General features: G+C 34.4%; 1 protein-coding gene across 1 annotated transcript; it reads left to right on the top strand.

The window, feature by feature from the left end:
• Positions 1-14980: 14980 nt before the first annotated feature.
• On the top strand, positions 14981-26613 carry LOC136227751 (uncharacterized). Its single transcript, XM_066016494.1, has 3 exons — positions 14981-15277; positions 15969-16330; positions 24645-26613. The coding sequence occupies exons 1-3, from the start codon at positions 15070-15072 to the stop codon at positions 26430-26432; spliced, it is 2358 nt and encodes a 785-aa protein (XP_065872566.1). The 5' UTR covers positions 14981-15069; the 3' UTR covers positions 26433-26613.
• Positions 26614-27013: the final 400 nt, after the last annotated feature.

The raw sequence follows: 27013 nt of genomic DNA, 5'->3' as shown, positions 1-27013 counted from the left end.
GGATACAACAATGTAGGTGCATCTAAGCAGGATTTCAAAAACTTCCACAGAGATTTAAAGGCTTACATTTATGAGTCAGATGCCCAAATGTTTATTGACATTTTCAACAAGAAAAAACTTCTATAGACTACATTTTTTTTTACTTTGATATGGATGAAGACGATCATCTCTGCAGAGCTTTATGGGCGGACCCCATTTGTAGAAAGAATTATGCTCTGTTTGGTGATATGATATCTTTTGACACAACATACCAAACAAACAGGTATTATATTATATGTACCAATTTCTTATTGCAATGTTCTAAATAGTTATTAATGTGTTTTAATATCTTATTGACATGTTCTAAAATCTTATTCTTATATTCTTAATAAGTTTTCTTATTTACAAATATTTGTATATTATTTCCACAGATATAACATGATCTTTGGCCCCTTTACTGGAGTAGACCACCACAAAAAATGTGTTACGTTCGTTGCTTGTTTCATTGCTAAAGAAGATATTGCATCATTTGAGTGGGTTTTCAAAACGTTTCTTAACGCAATGGGAAGCAATGAACTTACGTGCTTAATAACAGATCAAGATCTAGCAATGAAGATTGCAATAAAAAATGTTTTCCAAAAAAACAGAACATAGATTCTGCATGTGGCACATTATGAAAAAGATGAATGATAAATTAGGTAAGCCTTCTAAAGCTTTGTTTACAATTAAAATTTTTACTGCTTGACTGTTCTACTATATGTTTTGATCAGGTATTACATTGTATATTCCAATATATTATTGGCATGTTAAAAATATTTGTATATTATGAAGATACTTACTGGGTTTTTAAATAGGTCGTGCAATTATGCAAGAAACCAATTTCTTAAAAAGGATTCAACCAATTGTCTGGAGTGTTGAGATTGAACCTGCAGAATTTGATGAAAAATGGAAAGCAGTCATTTCAGAGTTTAATTTGGAAAAACATGAATGCATATGTCAAATATTTGAAATCAGAAAAATGTGGATTCCAGCGTATTTCAGGGACTTATTCCTAGGAGGAATTATGAGAACTACATCAAGGTCAGAGAGTGAGAACAACTTTTTCACTACTTTTACAAATTCTCATTTAAGTCTTGTAGAATTTTATTTGAGATTTGATAGTGCAATGGATGCACAAAGGCATAACCATGCTCACAATGACAATGATGCCAAACATAAAAGACATGTATGTAAAACACCAATGGGTATTGAAACACATGGAGCTGATGTTTATACAACTACTGTCTTTTATGAGTTTCAGGAAGAGGTTTATAATGGTTCTTTTTTTGTGGAATAGACGAATTCTATAAACAACCTCCTTTCGAAATTTAGACTATCAAAGAGCAAACTTTCAGGTTATGTAAGCAGCATTGAAGACGAAACAAAATGTTCGTGCAAGAAGTTTGAAAGACATGGCTTACCGTGTAGACACATGGTGTGGGTTTGGAAGGCAAAAATGCTTGATTCAATTCCTAACAGGTATGTGCTTAACAGATGGACTACATAACAAGTCAAAAAAATATCAATCTGCAAGGAAATCTTATGGAAGAATGTGCTGCTACAATTGATAAGAAAACATTGCTGAGTCAACTATGGTCGGAGATTAATGTTTGTGTCTATTTAGCTCAAGGTAATGAGGAAAATATAAAGGATCTTGTGAAGAAGTTTCAAGGAATCAGAATGGATTTAGAAGCTAACATCACTCAAAAAGGCACTGAGAAAAACCTCTTACAAAAAATCAAGACATTGAAATGTTGATTGGAACTAGTGTACCAACTAAAATTAATGTCAAAGCACCAAAAATATCAAAGAACAAAGGTACAGGTGTACATATACCAAAAGGAAATAGTGATAAAAGATTGAAGGGTGAAAGAGAGAAAGCTGTTGAGGAAAACTAGAAAAAAAGAGGTTATGCAGAGTCTGTAAACAGCTTGCTAACCATGATAGCAGAAACTGTCCAGAAAAAGAGAACAACTAATCTCATATATTGTTTAGAACATATGATATATGTTTTAGAACATATTATATATGTTTTAGAACATACGATTTAATCTTTCCAACATACAATTTATTGTCACAGAATTATTTTTTTCTATGTAAGAAGCTGAAACATAAATATTTTCTTATATGGTACACTATCTTGATGACAAAGTGGATCTAACATGTTTATAGTGGATCTAAACATATTGAAGGAAAATAGGCAAACGTTTGGCAGCGGAAATATAAAATTTTTACCTATTTCCTTTTCCCAAGATCCGTTAATCGTTATTTCATATAAGGAGGGATTGAACATAAATACCTTTATGACGATCAATCTACCGTTGCAAACGAAGTGCCCACAACTTCGAAAGAGATGGAAACTGTCTACCAATCTGCCCCTACCCGAACAGACCTTCCAGACCTCCGAACGACAATCCCAACGGTGGAAACGTGGAAGAATATGTCTAGAAGCTCCTGTCCAAAAATCGCGATGATCCGATTGTTCAATCTCCGGAAATCCGCGAAATCGTGAACTGACCTGATGTAGGAGAAGCAAAACGAATTTCTCCTTTTGTATGTCTTTTCTACATTCATGAACATAACAAAACATATAAGTAAACGATTAGAACTCAACCAAGTAATAGCACTTGCCTTTAATTAATCAACACAAGATCAAGGAGAAAAAAGAAGAGATAAAATCAATCGAATGGAAGCAATCGGTGGAATTCCGTCCTCTACTGTAGGGGTCGCAATTCTCAGTCTGCGGGAGAGAATAGGGTTAGCCGAAATTTGCAATGGGAGGGGTATATATAACCTCTTGTATCTAAACCCTAGTTAGATAGAATTAGGTTACATATATAGAGTTATATTCGGAATAATACTCTTGTTATTATTATCTATAATTATATCTAAATATATAAAGATAATATTAACTTATTTTAATAGGATAATAATTAGAAGCAATTTATTTTCAACAAACATTCTAACTTGATTATCCTATAATTAATTTAACCCACAATTATAATCTAATTAAAATTGTCGAAATTAAATTAATTCTCACATGTGTCCTAACACATGAATTTCGCCCCCTCCATATATAGGCCTTAGTGGACTAAGTTGGGCTTCCATCAATTAATTAAGGGATAAGTACAAAAAAAATGCATGTGGTATACCGGTTTTGCGAACTCGAACCTGTCGTATTTTTTTTTTGCAAACAGAGGTATGTGTTACAAACCGTTAGCAAACAGAGGCTAAATTGACTAACGGTGTTAAAATTCAAAGAGAAAAGAGTTAATTTAGTCCTTATATTTATTTATTTTATAAATTAACCCCCCTAATTATCTGATTATCACAAATAAACCCCAAAATAAAAAATAAAAATAAAAAATACCATCTTTTCCATCTCTTTTTCATTTTTTATTTTCATTCTTCTTTCTCTCTCTCCTCTCTTTTTCTTCTTCCTCCTCCTTTCCTCTTCTTCCTCTCTTCTTCTTCCTCCTTTCTTCTTCTTCCTCCTCTCATCTTCTTCTTCTTCTTTTCTACTATTTTTTTTTTCAAAATTTTGATTCCAGAAATTCTAGACAACGTCTGAAATCCAGACGTGATGAATGTCTGGATTCTAGATGTCCAGAATTTCTGGAATTTTCCAGAATTCTGGAAAATTTCTAGAATTTCTGGAATTTTCCAGAATTCTAGAAATTTCCAGAAATTCTGAAATCAAAATTTTGAAAAAAAAATAGAAGAAAAGAAGAAGAAGAAGAAGAGCAGATGATGAGGAGGAAGAAGAAGAAGAAGAGGAAAGGAGGAAGAAGAAGAGAAGAAGAAGAGGAAAGGAGGAGGAAGAAGAAGAAGAAGAAGAAAAAGAAGAGAGAGGAGAGAGAGACGAGAGAGAAAGAAGAATGAAAATAAAAAATGAAAAAGAGATGGAAAATATGGTATTTTTGATTTTGGGGTTTATTTATGATAATTAGATAATTAGGGGGGGTTAATTTATAAAATAAATAAATATAAGGATCAAATTAACTCTTTTCTCTTTGAATTTTAACATTGTTAGTCAATTTAGCCTATGTTTGCTAACGGTTTCTAACACAGACCTCTGTTTGCAAAAAAAAAAAAATACCACAGATTCGAGTTCGCAAAACCGGTATACCACAAGCATTTTTTTTTTGTACTTATCCCATTAATTAATATCCATTCCTCTTTTTGGTTCCAAGTCTTATGTGTGACCCATTAGGTTCTTATTGCTTCTAGCCGTATACAACTATTAAATTAATTTCTTAAAATTACATTCAATCTTTGTATAACGGAATGAGTGCGTGAACTGTGATTGGCAGATCCGAAACATTCCCCCAGAGCTATAAGAAGACAGGTTGATTCCGTTGTTGACCTTTCCGTATTAGTTACAGTATAATTCGATCCTTCATCAACTACATCCTTGAACAGAATCTTATGACTATGGATAATGCCAAGTCATATCTAGCGAGACGTTCGTTTTACTTGTACAGACCGAGTTAACTCCAATTAGATAGGTTAAGTGCAATCTGCATTTCAAGTCTTAAGCTATCACCTTGCAAGGATTTAGAGTTAAGTCTTCCACAAGCGATCCTTGGACGTATCTCTCATTTATCAGGAGTGACAAATGCTCAATCCAATGTTAACTACCCTGCAATTACTTACTGTGATACCCAACGTCTGCCGTACACACCCCAGAGTCATCCCTGTTATGGATCGTGTTACAACAAGATCAAAGCACCACATTCCATAATCCATAATCACTAATTAACATTCCTTTGAGTCTTAGGATTACTTATACCTATTAATACCAATGAGATGAACATGTGACAATGATAAATCTACCAATCCTGTTATCTCAAGTCGGGCCCCCAATCCTAATGAACCCCTTTCATTGGATCCATGTAACTGTCCAGATATCTGCATATCTGAAGCTTGTGAGATCAGCTCTCTGTCTCGACAGAAAACATTGTTACATGCAAGTCTCAACAGTGTTATGTCAATCCCTATTCAAAACATATCACTTGACTTGGGGTGGTTTTAAGTTTATTAGTTTATTATAATGTTTCGTCTCACTTCATGCTTGTATGAACACTTTATAATCACTTTAAATAAACTTAGGGATTTCCTTTTATTTAGACTTATTTAGTTCTTAAAAGTAATTGCCTTTATACAGTTATGAAACCATATCTTATTAAAAACAAATGATATAAAGAACAATTCATTTACAACTGGTTTATATCCTAGAACAATTATCTATAGGACACTAAACCCAACACATATATAGCAGTAAAATTTAACTTCAAGCTTCTCATGCTATTCTAATGAATTTCCATATGACTACACATATTTTGTTAAACAATCCTCTAAGCTACACACCTTTCCACTCTAAATAAATATATCCAATCTACTCAGGAAATTCCCAAATCCTAGCCATTCAGTTGTGAAGTCATATGTTGAACAAAATCACAATTCAAGGTTTGGCTCTCTAGACCTGATTCCCCCATTGAATTTCTAACTTCCATTTAAACATTCTCTATAAATTACAATCTTCATCATCATGTACCCATCTCCAATCTTCATAATTATCAACTTAATCAATTTTACTGCTGTAATTTGGTTCTCATTATATCATTCCTTCTCAACACTGAGATATGACATCCAGAAAAAGAAACTTCTATTTCAACCAATCTAATTCAAAATATGTGTTTCAAACACTTCATTGTTGTTATCAAAATCGTGTATGTTCCAAATAATATGTCTTATGTTCTAACATATATAACATGTTCAAAAATAAAACACAAACTTTGTCAACAGAAACTTCTACAGTATATTTTATAAAAATTTCAATAACTATCCCATATATATTACAAATTACAACTAACTGAACTAATAATACTTGTACAAAAAATATTCTAAAATTCTAAAATACAATGCTAAAAATATTTACAGCAATTACACAATATAAAATTATTTTATTTATTCATTCTTCCATTTTAATGCCTTCTCATTAACAGCAACAACTTCTTTGTTTCCAGAATCTGACAAAATCTTCCAACAATACTCAACTCTAAAATTCTTCAACTGATCAACCTGCAATATTTCAAAATCAATATTACTAACATTCTCAAAATAATAACATCAGCCTATCATAAAAAATATTTAAAATAAAACTCACATTGTTCTTTCCAACTCTAATATCCCATTCATTAACATCTTGTCCAAAATAGGATTCCATATGCTTCATAAGGAAAACACCAATGTTATCAGGCTCGGACCGGACCGACCGGTCTGACCGGTTGAACCGGAAAGCGGCCTGACATCCGGTCCTTACCCCTCCGGTTTGTTGAATCCTCAACAAACCGGAAAGACCCGGGTTTGAACCGGGACCCGACGGTTAGACCGGGAACCGGTGTAACCCCGGGTCTATAAAATAGAACTTAGATCAGCAGCCTTTCAAAATGAAATTGAGACCACTGAATAGGCTGTAGGCGCATGAGGCTTCATTTATAGCAAGCTTCTTTGTTTCTCATATTGTATATTAACGATGTGGGATTCCATCAAAATCAATTTGAAACCTCCGCCTCCTCCACCTTTTCTACCTTTTCTACCTTCCCACCATTCATTCTTGTTTTCTTTTATTATTTTAGCATTATATTTCTTTTTCTTTTTCTTTGTGTATCAAAAAAAATATATATTTCTTTTTCTTTGGCTACTTAGCATTATATTATTGTTAAATCTTAGATTTTCTAAATACAAAAGTTTGTCTTTTTTAACATCAAATAATGTAGTTTGTTAAATTTATAATATACTCTTAAAAAATACCTCAAACTTTTAGAATACGTTGATATATTTCAAATTATTCTAAATTTCATTTAACCATTATATATTTAAAAGCCTCAAATTAACAAAAAAAAAAAAAGAACAAACCAAAAATTGTTTTGGATATATATAATGTATAAAAATAATTTTAAATTAATTATATATATCTAATGTATATAAATATTATTTATTTATTTATTACGTCATCCGGTTCGATCAATCCGAGCCATCCGGTCTGACCAAGTGACCCGTGACCCAATCATCAATCCGGTTTGATGTCCGGTCCGGTTCTGATAACATTGGAAAACACCACAATCATCATTGTTAGTTGTGTCTTTCCACTTCAAGTTCAAATATCTTGAACTATATAAGCACTGAAATCATTCAAGCGCCCAGGGATTTCTCTTTTAATATAAAGTGAATATGCTTTCACCTGGAAAATATAAAACAACATCTTATCAATATTAAAACATATCATCAACTATTCAGAACATACATTTAGTTTTTCCGAACATGACAATAAATATATAAAACATAATAACAAAACTAAAAAACAGTTGAGTAATATTACCAAAGCCTTTGGAAAACCCTTATATTTACTATGAACTTGTAAACCTTTCTCAAGAGCCTTGTTGTCAATAACGTCTCTCTTTCTAGTAAAATGGTTGATAACAAAAAGATAGAAATGTGCAGCATAAACAACCGGAAAGAACACCTAAAAAATAAAGCATTAGCAATCATAATAATTTCAAACAAAAATTACAGTAAAACACAATTTACTTTTAATATAATTACCAAGTGATAACTCTATAAACTATTTACTTTAGCCTCACGAAGTTCATAACTAATCCTGTAAAAAAAGCACTGTGTCTTTCGCTGTACTTAGTAGTTCTAGGAACTCCCTTATCAGTACATAGTATCGCCTATACAAAAATACAACATTCATATTAATATAATCCAATTTCTTCTTAACAAAAAAAAATATCAAAAAGTAAAAACACATACAAATGGTACAGTAGAGAAGAAGAATCTATGCACAGCAGTTTGACCCTTGCTCTTCCTTTCACAATTCAATATTCGATACCATGCATCAACCACATTACTAACCAAATGATTATTTCCTGACAAGGTCATAATCTCCTCTCTATTGATTGTGGACAAACAATCACTATACAACAACTCACTTCAAAAAAGCAAACAGAATAAAATAAAAACAATAAGTATATCTTAAAGAAATTCAAATTAACACAAACAACATTCAATTAAGATCTTACTGTGGGTCTTCACTACAGAAAGCATATTCCACCAACATTCTCCTCAAACCAAGCATATTCTTTAGTGAATGCTCAGACTCAAGCAAAAATGGAGACTGTAGATATACATGCAACTTTGAAATCCTTTTTGCACGATTTCCAACACCACATTTCTTGCGCTTTCTCAACTACATCTTTGTCTACTCTCCTATTAACAACATAAAAGAATAACAAAAGGGGAAAAAATTATCCATGTTCCAATACAGAAACCACATACTCTTAAATTCTATTCTCATGTTCTAAAATATAAACCATATGTTCCAAAAACACATACACATGATCTAAATTACAAAAATTCATAAATATCACTTACATTGCATTACTAGCAGAAACATCATCAGCAAAGCATTCATCAAGTCCAGTAACTCCTACTCTCAACACTTCTTCCACAAACTCTTTCCGAACTTCATCCAAATCAAATGGACTATATTTGATACCACACCTACTTTTCCACTATAAAATATAAAAAAATTAAAACCATAAAACAAACTATATTTTCAAAATAATGCAACAAAACCTTTATTACAAGTGCACTATACCTTTTCAGCAAACTTCAAATCATTGCCCATCACAATATCTCTCATGTACCGTATTACAAAAAAACACATGTTTTGTGATCTTTTTGCTCTGGCACACCCTACAACACAACAAGCACAACATTAAAATCATGTACATCAATCTAACCTTTATGTTCTAAAAAAATTCATATATGTACAAAACCAATATACAAGTTAAGAGTTACCAAAAGTGAAGTCCATTTGACTTTAATTTGATCATTCTTAGAGCATAATAGAAGAGCGCTGTTAAAATGAAATTCATTAAAATCAGGTACATCATCTTAATCTTAAAACATAGTTATATATCAAATAAACTATAAAACAAAATATAAACAAAAAACATACTCATTCACAACATCCATCCATACATCTCCCTTTGGCAAACGCCTTCTCAACGGATCCAACCAATAAGCTCTAAAATTCATCACATCGATAACTGACAACGTCCAGTGTCCACTGAAAATAATACTATTATTATTTCAAAATAAAGAAAATTACTTACAAAAATATTAAATAAAATATCTAAAATATTCATACCCTGTATTATATGGACACAAAAAGATAGACTTATCCATCGTGGACATCTTCAATCGATTCATCAACTCATATGAGCGCTGGCTTACTGTTTTAGTACTTCCAATTGATTAAGTGTAATGAGGATCAACAAAATAAAACAATTTGTCCATTCCTCTTTTCTTCAACAAATTAAACAAGTAGCTACATAAAAACACAAAAGTACATAGTAAGAATCAACTACAACTAATATAAATAAAACTATAATATTTCAAAAACAAAATACCTCATATAGAAATTATAATGTTGCAAGTTATCTCTTCCATATGAACCACATAATATATATCCTGCCTCAACAATAATGCTTTAGCAGCATGTCCAAACAACTCTTCACCAACAACATAGCTCACAAAATTCCCTTTCACCAACTCCACATTAGCCCATTTGCACATCCACCGCATCTTGTATCACCACATTATCAACATCATCATCAACAACAAACCTGTTGACAAAACAAACCACCTTAAAACATAAAAAGGAATAACATAATCAGAAACATAAAACGTATGTCCTAAACAATAAGGCATATGTTCTAAAATATAACAAACATTAAAAAAGATAAACAAAATATAAAATAATTCTTATCACATACATTACTTCAGGATTCGAATTATTCTTCACATCTGCACCATCCACTTTCTCAACAAATTTTTTTGCTTGTGTAGATCCACCTTCAGCTCCAACAAAATCATGCAACTCTTGACTCAACAAATTAAAATTTGGACAAAAATATTTTTCTTCAGATTTCTTCATTGGAGTTTCACTTTCTCTCTGATCTTTCTTCTCTCTTTTTATTCTGTCAACCAAAGCATCTATCTCATAAAAAAAATTCAGGATTAAGATAAGGATGACTATCTTGACTAGACAAATCACATTCAAATTCTCCAGTCATTCCTGTATCTTTTTTACTTTCCACTTTGTTCTCATTAACTACTTCTTCTTTCCCTCCTTCACTTTGACTAACCGGATCTTCATTGCCTCGAGTATATTTACTCCATAAGCTCTTGATCAGATTACCCATCTCAACACTTGTACCATCTTCACCAAAAACAACATTAGCTTCTTTCAACATACAGTACATTTCATTAACTTTCGAACCCAGTTCTTTAGCTAATGATTGGAACTTAGTAAGAAATTCATGCATATACAAATCCATAATAAAAAATAGGGCATGTTATAAATAATATTAAGCATGTTCTAAAATTTAAGAAGCATGTTCTAAAATTTAATAAGAATGTTCTAAAATTTAAAAATAAAGGGAAAGATGTAATAACGTACAAAAATTTCAGCTGGTCCACTAGAAGAAGCTTCTCCACATTCCTTCCTATTGGCTCCTTCAGCATCCACATTATCTTCATTCCTATCCGCTGCTTCTCTTTGCACATTTCCTTCATCCATATCCATACTTTCTCTTACCAAATTTTCTCCTACCAATATTCTCTCTAACACAATCCCACTTCCAAATCCCCTCATCTTTTCGAAAGCCATTCTCTTTTGTATTTGTTCTTTATTCCAAACAGATATCAGTGGATAATCTCTTAGATTAACAACATTAGCTCGTTGAAGCCTATCAAAATAACTTATCTAGAAAAAAATAACAAAAATGAACAAGTTATACACAAATTAAAAAATAAACAACCAACAAATATTGTCAAACACATAATCAAAAAAAGAAAATTATACTTACCAACAAGAAAGGAAGGGGAGCTGTGAAAAAAGTAGGACTCCTCTTCCAATCACTGACAGAATCCAACAAATGCTTATATGCAAAAGAACACCAGTCCAGATTTGCAATTTCATTAACATTCCTACAACTATAAAGAAATTTATAGTTCATAGCTTGGTTCTTTGTCGAACGAATACAACAATTCACTGCACAAAATACAAAATGCAATAGAAACTCATCACACAATGGTTTAGTCTTAAGATCATTCAACTTAGCAATCACAGTACTATTAATTGGACTTCCACTCTCAAGTCCAAAATACGACCTCCATTGAGCAAAAAAATCTGAACACTCATCTTCCCCAACATCTTGTGGCTCCTCAATCTCTATACCTCCACAAGGCAAGCCATAAACAGCCTGAAAATCATCCTTAATAAACTTCAATTCTTCACTATTATCCAGCATAAGGCTACACCTATCAACATTAAAACTATTCACAAGTTTTTCACAAAAAGAAGCATTATGAACATCTAAACTTAGATGCAAAAAACTACCAAATCCAATCTGGCTAATTGCATCCCTATGAGTCTCCGGAATATCATAAAGAATACTCATAAACTGTTTTGGAGGTATTCTTTGACCAAGAGCAACCTTATTCCGTTTATAGATATTTTCATCATCATCTACACTAACAATCTTCTTCCGCTTCTTTAAAAACCTAGAAGCAACAGATAGGTTTCTTGCAAACTTCACTTTCTTTACCTTCCTAGCATCAACATCTTCCTTTAAAGCATCAACAGAAGGTTCAGAAACTTGAGAAGAATCAAAACCTTTGCTCTCCTTGTTTGCCGCCTAAACGTACCTTTGCTAGATTGACTACTTGTTTGCCGCCTCAACGCACCTTTGATAGATTGACTCATTGTTTGCAGCCTCAACATATTATTAGACGGAACGACATAACTAGAGAGCAAATCATTGTCAGCAGGAATGGCTGACATTGAAGGTCTTTTAGAAATTGAAGATCTTTTACAAGTCCTCTTAAATCTTCTAGATGTATGCCTTTTTGCACTTGTATCTTCAACGGGAACAACACTTTTACATTTTTTCTTATTTTTCATATTTTAATCAGAACCATATTCTTCCATAATTTCATCAAGCAAATTCTGATCAATCACGTTACTTGGAAAAATCTCTTCTCCATTGCCGCCCATTTTCTACAAAAAAAAAAAAAACAAATGCTGAATATTTTAGAACAACACATAAAAATGGAAATGGTTGGCCATCTTCTACTTATATTTCCATCTAAAAAATCAATAGATCTACTTAAAACAATAGAACATATACTCAACATTTTAGAACAAACAAATGCAAATATAAAACAAATATAGAACAAAACATAAAGTAATTTAACAAAGCAATAACTCATCAACAGAACATATATTCAATATTTTAGAACAACAAATGCAAAAATATAAAACAAAAATAGAACAAACATAAAAACGTTCTAAAACTGACTACATTTGAATACAAAAACCATACAAAATCATACCGCAACAAACTTTGAAAGTTCAAACAAGCGAAAACCCTAAACAAGCCAATATCTCATTAATAGAATAATTGTTCAATATTTTAGAACAAACACATGGAAATATAGAATAAACATAGAACGAAACTCAAACCACAACAAACTTTCAAAGTTCAAACAAATGAAAAACCTACAAATCAAAAAGCTAGAAAAATTCGGTCTCAAAACTTAAAAATAGAGAACAAACATAAAACAAAACAATATCTCATTAACAGAACATACATTCATAATTTTAGAACAACAAATACAAAATATAAAACAATAATAGAACAACATAAAAACATTCTCAAACTGAAAAGGGCAAGGTGGCAAATTTGTAAATAAAAGGAAAGAGAGGATAGAGAAAATTGTTTTATTTCTTTTCTTTAAAATACATTTTTCCGACCTTTTTAACATCGTTTTTCGAAAATTTTTATACTATTAGACTCGTGTAAATTAGATGGTCATTTTGAGATCCATGAAGCTTAGGTAAAAAAATTTCCAATGAACGGAATCTGGGTGGGAGTTTTCCAGTGAGAAAAAAGTGCCCAGAAAATTCTCAAACAATTCCATAAAATATAAAATATTATTCTGAGAAACTTTAATTCTTGGGTCGAAGCAGGATTTCTTACGGTTTAGTCCCAATAAAATTATTTCCTTAATTTTATCTATTTTACATGCTTCAACAATTTGTTGGGTCTAAACCGTAAGGAATCTCGCTTTAAACCAAGAATTAAATTTTCTTAAAATGTTGTTTACATGTTTTGGAATTTTTTGATAATTTTTGGACACATTTTTTGTCTTACTTACATTGTTCCGAAAGTGTACGAAATTGTTCCAAATCAGTGTACCATTTGTTCCAACATAATACTCATATTATTCCAACAGAATAAATCAGCGTACCAATTTTTCCAACAAAATAGTTATATTATTCCATCATAATACTTATATTGTTCCAACATAATAAATCAGTTTACCAATTGTTCCAAATCAATTTTATTATCAATGTCTTCAATTTTATTTTTGTTTTTCAGTATTTAATATAGTACCTTCAAATTTATATTAGTTATATTATTTAGAAAATAATTCTAATTCTTATATTCTTCCAATAGAATAAATCTGTGTACCAATTGTTTCAAATTAGTGTACCAATTTTTCCAACAGAATAGTTATATTGTTCCAACAAAATATTTCAACACATAGTGCTGAAAGGTATGATCAAAAAGTGTCCATAAAATTATCAAAAAATTTTAAAACATGTAAAACATCATTTTAAGAAACTTTAATTTTTGGCTCAAAATGAGTTTGCTTATGGTTTTGACCCAATAAATTGTTGAAGTATGTAAAATAGATAAAATTAAGGAAAATATTTTATTGGGACTAAACCGTAAGAAATCCTGCTTCGATCCACGAATTAAAGTTTCTCAAAATAATGTTTTACATTTTCTGGAATGTTTTGAGAATTTTCTAGGCACTTTCTGTTTTTTCGCCGGAAAACACCCACCTAATCGCCGGATTCCGTTGATTTGAGACTAAACCGTAAGGAATCTCACTTTGAGTCAAGAATTAAAGTTTCTCAGAATGATGTTTTACATTTTTTGGAATTTTTTGAAATTTTTTTGGGCATTTGTTTCTCACAGAAAAATAGATCGACGGATTCTGTTCACCGAATTGTTTTTTACCTGAGCTTCTGGGATCTTAAAATGACCATCTAATTAAGACGAGTCCAATGGTATAAATTTTTTTGGAAAATGAGGTTGGAAAAGTCGGGGAATGAATTTTAAAGAAAAAAATAAAACAATTTTATATTTCCTTTTATTTACAAATTTGCCACATTCCACTGGTTAATTACAAAATTGGTATTGTCATACAATAAGTCTTGTCACATCAAAATAAATCTGTCACACCGGATCTCTTATATATATATATATATATATATATATGTATATATATATATAATTTATAATAAATTGAAATCATTCTCTGTGTGTTAGTGTTGAATCAAAATTGAAAAGTCATTTATACAGTTTAATTAAAAATAAAAAAATACAATATAATAATTATAAAATTTGATAAGCAAAGACTTCCATGGTAACTACTACAATAAAAGTATGAAAGATAAATTCAGATGATACTGTTTAGCATGTGAAATTTTTCGAAAGAAAATAAAGCTAAATAATAATATATTTTGATGTGAGAAATGTAACTGAAAATTAAGAACTGCAATTCATAATTTCAATATATAATTTAATAATAAAATAATAATGTTTTGTCATTCAATGTTAAAAAAGTTATAAGGATATATTTTTCTTTTATAAATATAAATATAAGTTCAAAAATTAAGTGATTTTACGATGTTTATACTTTTTAATAGAGAAATTATAAACTATATTTTTTTTTTCTAAAACAAAATATCAATATATAATTAAAAAATATTAAATTTAGGTATAAATTTTTTATCCAGCATAAACCTTCAGTTGTACGCTTCTTCTTCTTGAATTCAAATACAGTCTCTCTCAGCTGTCAAACCCTTCAAAATTAAAATTTAATAAAAGACGACAAAAGATGGAATCGTCGGAGACCAATACCAACTTCGATTTATGGAGCTCGGCGACCAACTGGATCGTTGCCGGTGGCTCTATCAGAAATTCCATCACCTTCGAGTCCTCTCTTTCTTTGATCAACGACGACCACTCCACCGTGAATTCGATAGCGAAGTCCCCTCTCATCCTCTACAGTCCATCACCTAATTCCACTCCCTGCGAGATCACAGGTAAATTTTTAAAATTTTCGTTTTCCCCCTATAATTTATTGTTTTCTGATTTTTTATTTTTTAGCAGGTCAGCACAAAACGAATTTTAGGTTATTGTTTGTCAATACTTTTTGTATACTGAGAAACGAAGGGAAACGATGTTGTTTAAGTTCTATACAGCAGCAATTCGACTGAAATGAGTGAAATTTCTGAAAAACATAATTGTATTTCATCTTTGGACAAGAGTTATAAGAATCGAGATTTATATAGAGTTATGATAAGATTTATGGCGACTTCTGAACTTCAATTTGTCGTTAAATTCCATGCATGACGAGGGTTCAATTCTGTAGTGGTAAAGGGCGGTGATATATTCTTTTATGGTGAAAAAAAAATATCGAATCCTTAAATGATTAATAGAGTTATGGTCTTAATCTGCCAGCTACTTTGATTAATTAGTTTCGGTGTTAAGTAACGTGCTATGGTCTTAATCTGCCAGCTACTTTGATTTTATAACTATTGAGGCTTGTTTAATGATTCTGAGTTGTGTCCTTATGGTGATTATTGCGAACAAAAGTAGGTCCCAGAAATGCTTTCTCCTTTAAACTCTTATCATGCCAATTTTTATATGTATTCAGGCTGAAGCTGAACTTGAGAAGTTCTCAACTATATATGTACTTTGCTGTAAATAACCTAGATTTTTATGCTGTTTCAGTTACTTTTGCCCAAAAGCATGAAGTTCAACAGATTTACATTCGAAGCACTGCTCGAATTTATGAAATATATTATGTCTCTGAATTGGGTAGTAGTGAGTATCTATGTACTGTTCGCTGTGGCATTGCTACTAGAGATGAAGAAGTGCTGCATGCTACTGATATTGAAGATGTTGTTTGTGCACATCAGAAAGGTTCTACCAAAGAACTGACCCAAGAAAAAGAGAGAAATGGTAGTAGCCTGACCACGAATGAAGATGACTGGGTTGAAGTGAAATTGCTTGGTACTTCTCTGGTTGTTAATGGAAACAGTTCATTGTCATCAAATACCAAAACATACGAAGGAACAATGTCGCAGAAACAGGTTCGAATTTTCAGTTGCATGAATTATAGTTATCTTTACCATATCATCTTTTGTTTATGGTTTATTATGAAATATGAGTTTTTTTTTTTCCCTTTGTATTTAGTGGTATTGTTTGGCTTGATTTCTTCCTTAGATTGCGATTGTGTTACCCTAGCGTCGTGCAAAAACTCCTTAGTACTCTACTTTTTTATCAGGATGCAGTAGATGAATCATAATGATGATATCTATCTTGAATGTAGCATAATAACTGAGGAAGAAGCGTGCTGTAATTACTTTACTGCTATCTTTTGGCTCATGATACTGTTCAAGAGTCAACCATCAGTCTGTGTTTGCACTTCATCCAATAGGTGCAGGGAGCTCTTTGTAACCATTAGGACTTTCTGGTAGTAGTAATTAGGTCTGAATTGAATTAGGGAAGAGAAGGATAGAAGAAAAGAGAAGAAAAAAAGAAGAAAAGAGATTAGAAGAAGAGATCGCAGAGTTTAGAGAATAGAGGAAGAAAGGAAAGAGAAAGTGAGATTTCATTAATTTTCATCTGATACCTTTTGCATACGAGGCATGACTCTATATAGACAAACCTACTACTGATGTGGCGACAGTTACAAAATCCTACAGCTGTAAATAATACAACTGTTACAGCTGTAAACAGTCCTAAATAATAACTAATTAACACTTACATGTAAAACAATCAACCGCCTAATTAATAGCTAATAATCCCCCTTTTAATTTCTCTAATAATTCGAATAATCGTGACAATACTTCCCCCTTTAGAGCATTCTTGTCCCAAGAATGTATGAAGTTTGGAATTCAGTGAACTTGAAAGGGCTCAGGGACAGAAACAGTCTAAGGCTGGTCTGTTTCCTCTCGTACCATTCTTGTTGAAAGCTCCTTGCCTGTAAACAGAATAGATGTGTCAAAGACCGTTGCCAGCTACTGCTAGTCGCTAGAGTTTAGCTTTTCAAGTTTTTGGTTACATAGATTCTAATTCCCAGATATGAAGTAAAGGAATTGTAGTACATCGCTAGAAGCAATGTTGCATTGAACTCCTGTACGTACCATTGCTCGAACTCCCATAGCCAACTTTTTTTACCGATAACCATCTTTCGGCTAACCTAGCCTCCTCCGTCCCTCGGGACCAACAAGGGGTAGTACAAGAATATTCGCCTGTTGTCCATCGACTACGCCTTTCGGCCTGATCTTAGGCCCTGACTCACCCTCCGTGGACGAACCTTGCGGAGGAACCCTTAGGTTTTCGGGGCATTGGATTCATTCAAGTAGTAAGCGGATAGCCAATCTTTACCAATTCTGTCTTTGTTCCACGAGTGAATGAATATTTCTCACTATACCTCTTATTACCCCGTAGGTATTTCAGAGCTAGGAAAGTAAGCGCATGGGAAATAGGGCTTGGAACTAAGCTAAGGTATCCCCTATCTCTAAGAGAAAGTAGCCCCTGTCTCTAAAGGGGCTTATGCACTCCACGACTTTCTTTTGTAGGGGGAAGACAGTGAACTTGAAAGGGCTCTGTGGTTGAAACAGACCATCTTCATTGAGCCATCATTTTGGTTAATATTTTGGAGCATCACCACCTATATGAATTTCATTCTTCCCTATTGCATAAGGTTGGTAAGCTACTACATCTCCTTTCTTTACACTAAAACCATCTTGTAGAGTATCATTAGAAAAGCAAACTTTGTGTCAACTGGCACAGCCGGGTGGAGTATGAGTGTGCCGGGTGGAGTATGAGTGTTTCTGTGATAGGGAGATAATGCCTGCTGCAATTTCTGCAAAATTTATAATTTCCTTTGCTTCCAAAACGTTTCTTGCTTCATTCGCAACTTGCACATGAGGATGTTTGCATAGAACATAGATGGACCAAGATAGAGTGGCTGCTGTTGTGCCTTTTCCATCAGTCACAAAGTTCTAAGTTATGTCTCATAAATATGTTTTATCAGTCTCTGTCTCATTTAGGAACCTAGACAAAATGTCATCTTTTTTCATTGTTTTTGTGATAGGAGCATGGAGATGATTCGTCTTCAATCCATTCATGCTGTCTAAATCAGCTCTAAACGCGACCTTGAATATAGACTCCCAGATTGGATTCATAACCCAATCCTTATGCAAACAAGCATAAGGTTTAGCCACCATTGGAACACCACCACAAGGCTGGAACACATTCCTAAGCATAACTTCATTGCTCCCCGTCATTTTCAACAAAACAACTTGTCCTCGACCATCACTAGCATTTGCATGTCTAGAAAATGAGTAGCTCAATCCAAGACCTCTAGCACTTGTCTTTTGCTTATCATGTTCCTCACTGTCATCATCATCACGAACCCATTTCAGAACTAGGAGATTTAACTGACATTATTGAGTTGCTGAGGGATTTGTAGTATCATTTCCAGCTGAAGAAGCCCAAGTTGATCAATTGTTCTCTACTGTAAGGCTGCTTGCTTTGCACTCACCACAAAAACATGAAGTTTCTCATTTAGCGTAAATTCATCTTGATGATCCTAAATATAATGGGCTAAAACAAGGGTTTGATTGCTCGGATTTAAGCCTTTGACAAGGTAGAAAGAACTCATTCCCATCTCAAGTTTGACAACGATAAAATGATAGGATGGAAATAACGGTCGGCATAAAGGATTTTAACCTTCGAAAAATACCTCTTCAATATGCTCAACTATTGAGTCTACCTCAATATAATTACCATGTTAATTGCTATAGAACATCTAAGGAGGGTTCTGAACGCATCAATGGAGCAAACTTAGCAAGGCCTGCATCTTGAAGATGATGCAACACCTCAAATTCTTCAATCCAGGGCCATGCTTGTTTCCGTAGTATCACAGAGCAATAGGGCTATTGATAGGGTTGATGGATACCATGGGTATCCCAACATTGCATACAATAGCTTTCATTTAGCATCCTTTTAAACTTGGCCACCCTTGCAAGCATACCACTATCATAATCAACCGAGAACCCATCTATCCCCTTCTTACCTTTCTTCTTTTTCTTACTATCATTAGCCCTCTCACTACCTCCAATTACCTTTACCACTGGGATTACTCCCCCCTTTAAATCATTCTTGTCTCCAAGAATATAACAATAAACTGCCACATAGTCCAGACTTGGACTGGAAATTTGCGGGGTGTTTGAGGGCCAAGGTTGAGTGGTGAATGGAGATTTGAAAAGTGGTTGAGTTGTTACCGGTGTTTGGTTGATGTCAGCAGGAGTTTTGGTGTAGGAATGATTGGTTTGGGGCCATTGCTTTGGAACTAGGGAAGATCTAAATGTAGGATTGAGCTTATGAACCTCAATCGCATCCTTGAGATGGATGTCCTGAAACCTAGCTTGCTTATAGGATTCCATGGGTTGATATGATCTTGATTCAGATTGAATTTCAAGTATCAACATGTTAATAACAATGGTTTGGTTCCTTAGGGAAGGCTACTTCCTTTCCTCTTTAAGGATTCCTTGCACATAGGAATCTTCCAAGTCTACCTTCCTCTCACTCATGTATTTCTTCAAACTGCTGGTGGTGCTTGTCTAGGCTGTCCAATTTCCTTTCAGGCACTTTCTCCCACAGTTGAGATGCAACTGAAGAAGGATACACTATTTCTTTAGTTTTTCCTTGCAAACTGAAATCTGGTGGCTCTAATTTCCTCTCAGGAATTTCATCAAACACTTGGGATGCAAGTGAAGAAGGATCTAAAGCTCCTTGAAATTCTCGAATCGGTTAAGCCAATTTTGATAAGGATTTGCAAAATTGTTCATAATTTTCTTGTTGCTTCTTCCGAAGCAATTCCCATCGTCCATCAAACCTTTGCAACCGCTCGTGGGACTCCTTGCTGTACTGTTCCCTTTGCTGTTCAAAATCTTCCATGGAGGAAAGACGAGCTCTGATACCAATGTAACGATTAGGAATTTCTGGTAGTAGTATGTCAGAACTTAAAGTCAGATTAGAAAGGAATAGAAGAGAATTAGTGAGAGAAGTGAGAAGAATGAGGGAAAAGGGAATTTAATAGAATTTAGGAAAAAGAAAGAAAATGACTTCATTAATCTTTTGCATAACCAAAAAGATACCTCCTCCTCCTCTGAATAGAGTATGGACAAAAACAGTTACATACGGATGATAACAAATTGCGAACAACTCCACTACTACCACTAGTACATATAACTGTCCTGGCCTTTAGGAAAAAGAAATAATACAGAAAATAGGAAATAACAACTATTTTGACAGAATAAACTAATTCCAGGACCAATTATCTCAATTAGTCCTTCAACTTCTTAACTCGACGCTGGTATGTGACAATACCCCTTCCTTTTTGCACATTCTTGTCCCCAAAAATGATAGAATTCGGGAAACTGATTAGCAATGGTACTTTCATCCTCCCAAGTAGCATCAACTGTAGAAAACCCAGACCATAGAATTAGGAACTATTTGATGGACTTATCACCCACAAAGACATGGCGTGAGTGTTGATGACCTTTTGTGGACATATGACCCACTCTGCATCTTCCATAGGGGGGAGTATAGTAAGTACAGTAGTATTTTGCAGAAAGCTCAGTGAACTACGCAGATCAATTTAAACTTGTCTGTATGGCTGTAGTTTAAGAAAAACCATGTCGTCTATCTGGAATTCCCTATCAGTTCTGTTGGTGATCATCATTCTGCTTCTTCCTATTCTGGGAAGAAGCCAAACAATCCTTAAGATAGGAGCTCATATGCTCCCTCTCATGAAGAAAATCCGCCACCGCAGCTACATGTGAATCAGATGAAGGGAGGGTAGGTAGATGAGGCACAATTCCATAAATGGCTTGGAATGGACTCATTTTTAAGGAACTGTGGTAACTAGTATTGTACCACTACTCAGGCCAATCCATCCATTTCTTGGGAGTGATAAAACACATACAACGTAGGTAGTTCTCTAAGCACTGGTTTAGTCTCTTGGACTGTCCATAAGTCTATGAATTTTATCTTTGTCTGAAACTATTGATTGTGGCATTCCATGGAATTTAAATATGTTATCCATAAAGGCCTTAGCAACTATGACTGAATTAAAAGGATGAGTCAAAGGAATAAAATGCCCTTGTTTTGTAAATCTGTCTATTACAACCAATATAGAGTCATACCCTTTTGAATGAGGCAATTTTTCGAATGTCTTGCCATGCTTGATGTGGAATAGGCAGGGGCTGAAGGAGTCCAAGATATGCTGAGTGATCCACCTTCCACAAGTGTCACAATTTTCCACCCATCTGATGACATCTTCCTACATCTTGGGCCAATGGAAAGTTTGCTGGAGCCTTGTATAAGTGCCTTTGACCCCTGAATGTTCGCCCAAGGAAGAGTTGTGGCAGACTTCTAAAATTTTGGCCCTTAGATCAGTTGTAGCTCCTATGTAAACCCGCTGTTTGAACCTCAACATCCCATTATGGAGGGAGTACCTCGGGGCACTCGTAGGCTAGATAGAAAGTTTTTGTATGGGATGTTGCTGCTACATTTCCTTGATAAGAAGCTTGGACATCTGCAAGCCAAACGGGCACATCTATAGAAATAAGATAAACTTTGGCAGTATCCCCATTCGCCTTGACAAGGCATCTGCTACCTTATTTCCAACTCCCTTTTTTATACTGAATAGTGTAATCAAGGCCTAAGAGTTTGGAAACCCCTTTATGTTGCAAGTAGGTGTGTAACTTTTGCTTGAGTAAGTGTTTAATGCTCTCATGGTCTGTCTTAATTACAAATGTAGAGCTTTCTAGGTAATGCCTCCAATAAGTGCAAGCATACACTACATCCAAGAGGCATATAGCCTTACCATGTTGCATAAGTATTGCTCCAATCTTAGACCCACTAGCATCGCATTCAGAAACAAACGGCTAACTGAAGTCAGGTAGGGCTAAAACTGGTGCCTCAGTCATTAATTGCTTTAGGTGGACAAAAGCTGCGGTTGCTTCTGGAGTCCACACAAACTGATCCTTCCTTATTAAATCAGTGAGAGGCTTACTAATGCTCCCGTAACTGCATATAAACCTCTTGTAATAACCAGTTAATCCCAAAAAACCTCTCAAGCCCTTAAGTGTGGTTGGCATTGGCCGTTCAAGCATTGCTGTCACCTTCGAGGGATCTGTAGCTACACCAACACTAGAAATGATATGACCCAGATATGCCACAGAAGGTAGAACAATATCACTTAGTTCCTTTGGCATATAATTGGTGGTCAGTTAGTAATTGGAATACTAGTTGCAGGTGTTGTAAGTGCTCTTCTTCACTATCACTGTACATCAATATGTCATAAAAAAAATACCATCACAAACTTTCGTAAATGAGGTTGAAAAATAGTATTCATGAGAGATTGAAAGGTGGCTGGTGCATTGGTGAGCCCCGAAGGGCATTACTAGAAACTCAAAGTGACCTGTGCGAGTTCTAAAGGCTGTTTTAGGAATGTCTTCCACGCTAATCCTTATTTGGTGATAACATGATCGCAAATCTAGTTTAGAGAACACTGTAGATCCCTTAAGCTCATCAATCAACTCTTGAATCACTCCACTGCTTAACATCTTAGCCACTAGCTTTTCTATTTCATTTTTTTGATGAAAAGAGTATCAATATGGTCTCACATTAACTGGTTCAGTTTCAGGTTTCAAGGGAATTGAGTGGTCAGGGGTTCTTTGGGGTGGTAGAGTTGTAGGTGTTTGGGTGTTTGGAATACTGTTGAACAAGTTGCTGGAAGGGTTGTTTAGTTTGGGGTAATGGGTCTTTAAGTGTTTGAGTAGGGTTATTGAGTTTATCATGCTCAACTTCTGAGACTGATATGAGAAACTGGGTGGATGCAACTTCTTTCCATCCCTTGTTAAGCATTTTATTGACACCCTTGAGGGACATGGTCTTCAAAGAAGACTCGACTCCTAATCCACACCTCTACTTCTTTGCTCCTTATGATCTATCAGTTTATTTTTTTCGGAATCAAAAGTCATAGGGGAGTGTTTTCTCATCCAATCTGCCCCTAGAATCATGTAATAATTTCCTAATTCTAACACCATCAGGCTAAAAGAAAATTTAGTGCGATCAATTGACCACTGAAATTCGTTGTTGTCTCCCATCAGCTAATGTGACAATTGCGGGTTTCACTTTAAGCAAGGGCAATTTGACATCACTAGCCAGTTTTTGACTAACAAAACTCAGCATTCTTAATGCAATTGCTTGTGCTTATAGCGAGAATATGTCTGTTATATGTATTGTTGGGGGGACTAATAGTACTCTTCATCATACCATTGGGTTGCCTGATTTCATCCAGGAGCTTAGGTGTTTTCAAACTCTTTTGAAAGAAAACCAGCATGTTTATCTTAGCATTAGTTGTGAATTGGTTGCGATTCCTCATCCTACTTTTAGTTGTGATCATGTCCCATCTTCCCTCTCTCCCAGATGGAGTGATACATTAGGGTTGGAGGCTGCAATTGAAACAACAACAAACTTCTTAAACGAGGCAGTAAAACCAGTTTTGGTGGCTGGGCAAAAATTGAGAGTTGCAAAAGCAAGCGATGCTTTTGTTGAGTTAGCTATTGCATTTGGTTATCCCGTGGTTGTGATGCCATCAGCTAAAGACCCGGTGCCTGAAGACCATTCCCATTTCGAGGGAACTTATGGGGGTGCAGTAAGCATTGCCTTTTGTGCTAAGGTTGTGAGATCTGCTGATGCTTCTTGGTTTGTTGGACCCATTTTTAATGATTATAACCTTGTTGGGTACTCTCTTCTCAAGAAAGATAAGGTCATCATTGTGCAGCCTGTTAGTGCGGTGATTGCAAATGGACCTGCATTGGATTTTGACTAGACTACTAATTTAACTAACAAGTTTAACCTGGCTATTTCAAATCTGTAGGAATAGGCTATACTAGGGGGAATTCCTTTTGGTGATTATCTTGCTTGCTTTGCTGTTTATAAATTTTTGGTATATATGCCTCATGAAAACAGAGGTTTGTGAGGAAAGAGCTTGTTGTGTGCGTCTCCTTCCTTTGCTTTGTTCTTTCTTTATATTGTTTGTTCTATTGTGGAAATACACCCTCTTCCTTAGATACAGATAGCATACTGCAAGTATTTTGGTCTTGTTGGGTCCTAAACTATGCCATAGTAATTCAAAGCATGAACAGAACTCAATTAAAAGAACCATATGGAAGTTTACAATGCCAAACTTTGTAATCTGGATTTCAGAGGAAGTAGACTTCTCTGGAGAAAAAAAATGGAACAGAAGCATTTAAATGCTCAAGCGCATTTAAATCTTAAATTAATCATAATATTTTGCTAAGGGAATAAAAGTTTCAGGATTTGTTTGAGGCTACAGCAGAGATCACTGATGCAAACCCTTGCATGTCTATTACACTGAGGCTGCTTTCACTTCAGAACAAAAGTTGTGTTTGTATTGATGAACTCTATGTATTTGGGGACCCTGTTGATGCGCCTGATTTGGATAAAAAAGCGGGTCCAATGGAAAATGCTGCAGGAAGTTCACTTATGGCCATGCTTATGCCTACCTTTTTGGAGTTGTCTAAAACAAAGAGCTATAGCCAAGCACAAGATAAACATGACATCAATAGAATGGCTAGACAGAATTCAGTGGCTATTGAGGAGAAACCATCTGATCCAGTTGATGCTGAAAAAATAAAATTGGCTGGGGGAAAAACTGGTGCAGCCTATGACGATGGAGTGCAGTTGCAAGAAGCAGTTACACCAATTCCTAAAACTGTTGAGCTGGAGACTCCTCCACAAGTTTCAGATACAGAGAGCAAGCATGATATACCACACAATCATATTGAAGGTGTTCTGAATCAACTTGTTTCTCGAGTTAACAGAATTGAAGATGTCTTCTTGAGGTTTGAAAATTCTATGCTGAACCCCATAAGAAGCATTGACGAGAGGCTCCAAAGAATGGAGCAGAATCTTGAAGTTCTGACAAAGAAAACCCAGAATACTGGATCACTTTCTTGCACGAGAATTTCTGCTCCTGAATTTTCATGCAGTGAATCAGAGACCAATTCTCTGTATAACAGTGGATGTGTGGATCTTGGTGATGCAGCTTCTGATGCCAATAAGAAGGATTTGGTTTCAGCTGCGCCATCTCTTCCCTCCAATCTCAACCCTGCATCTGTGAATGCTACAGAAACACTTCCTAATCTTGTTTTCACTGTTCCAGAGTTTTCAAATGGCGATGACGGGGAAGAATATGATGCAGTGAAACCTGTGGAGGAATCTCCTAAGGAGAAACAAATGAATGCTTTGCCAATTGATGATGCATTAGCTTCTGCACTTGCTCGATTGATATCTTCAACTTCAGTCCAGTCCCCTAAGTATTCTAAAGTTCTTGTTGTTAAAGCTCCTGAGTTTCCAAATGAAGAAGGAAATAACAATGCAAAAACAGCTCCAACAGGTCATTGTAAAATAAGCACAGAACCTCCAACTTGCTACAGTGAATTTGAAGAGACAGAATGTGTGGTTAATTCATTTGCATCTTTATCTATTTCATCTTCTGTAGACACTGATGAGATGGAGACAAGCTCTCTTAACCAGAACAACTGTATGGGAATGGGTGAAGGAGTTGATGAACAATTGTGGAATATTGAATCTGGTCAGGTAACCGAAAAGGTAGAAGTTGACAATGAAACAAGCAAAACAACAGAATTGGATAAGTTTTTCGGAGATCAGATCGGTGATGGCTCTGATAATTTTGCTGCCTCGAATGGATTTGTGCCTAATACAGAAATTACAGAGGAAAGATATGAGCCTAACATTCTGGAGAATGTTGGTGAATTTCCGAAAGCTGCTTTCAAGGTGGATTTTGAAATTCCAATCCTAGAAGTGAAGTTCACCTCAGAGAAAAACTTGGATGTCAAATCTCCCTTAGAGGCCCTTTTGGCTGGCATATCAGATTTGAAAGATGAAGATAATTCAGCGAAGGAACAAAACAAGGATAGTTCTGAATCAGAAGACCATCAATGCAATTTAATTCAAGTGGAGGACTGCGGAGCAACAGCTTATGCAACTAATGTTGATACTTCTATTGATGCAGAATCGGCTTTGCCTCTGAATGCAGAAAGTATAATGCATTTGATATGAAATATTGGCAGCTATTGTTATCTAGATTTTAAGTTGTGCATAATGTGGTTTTTCAGATTAGTAGTTTGTTAGCATTCTACATATTTTTTTCCAAGTAAAAAGAAGAAAATTATCTTTGTTTTCTTATTATGGATGAGTTTGAATGCTAAGCAGTCAGTGTTTATTATATTTTCTTCACTAATTTTCTAGTATTTTTGCTTTGGATTCAAAAAGAAGAAAAGAAGAGACTTTTGGCATGATTTAGGTGTATTTTTGGACTCTTTTGCTTAGTATATCGGATTAAACAGTTTAAGGTGGTTTTTTAAAAAAAGAATGTAGGGTTGAACCATTCATCTAAATCTTCAAAGCATAAAGATGTGTTTATCTTATTCTTCCGTAATTGATCAAGACAAATAGAAAGGGATAGGACTTATCATCAACCTAGGATAACAAGTTCGTTTCTCAAAGCGAATCATATGTAAGATTTTAGTAATTTATGGCATGAGTTTGGGTCAAACATTGGGCTAAGAGTTTCATATATTTTCAATGCGTCTCTCTACTCAAGAGTACATATAACGTTTATCATGTCAGCCTATAGAATG

Source organism: Euphorbia lathyris, chromosome 4 (genome assembly GCF_963576675.1).
Source record: "Euphorbia lathyris chromosome 4, ddEupLath1.1, whole genome shotgun sequence".
NCBI classification, from domain to species: Eukaryota; Viridiplantae; Streptophyta; class Magnoliopsida; order Malpighiales; family Euphorbiaceae; genus Euphorbia; species Euphorbia lathyris.
The sequence above is the reverse complement of the archived record's forward strand: the minus strand, read 5'-3'. Positions and strand labels throughout refer to the sequence as shown.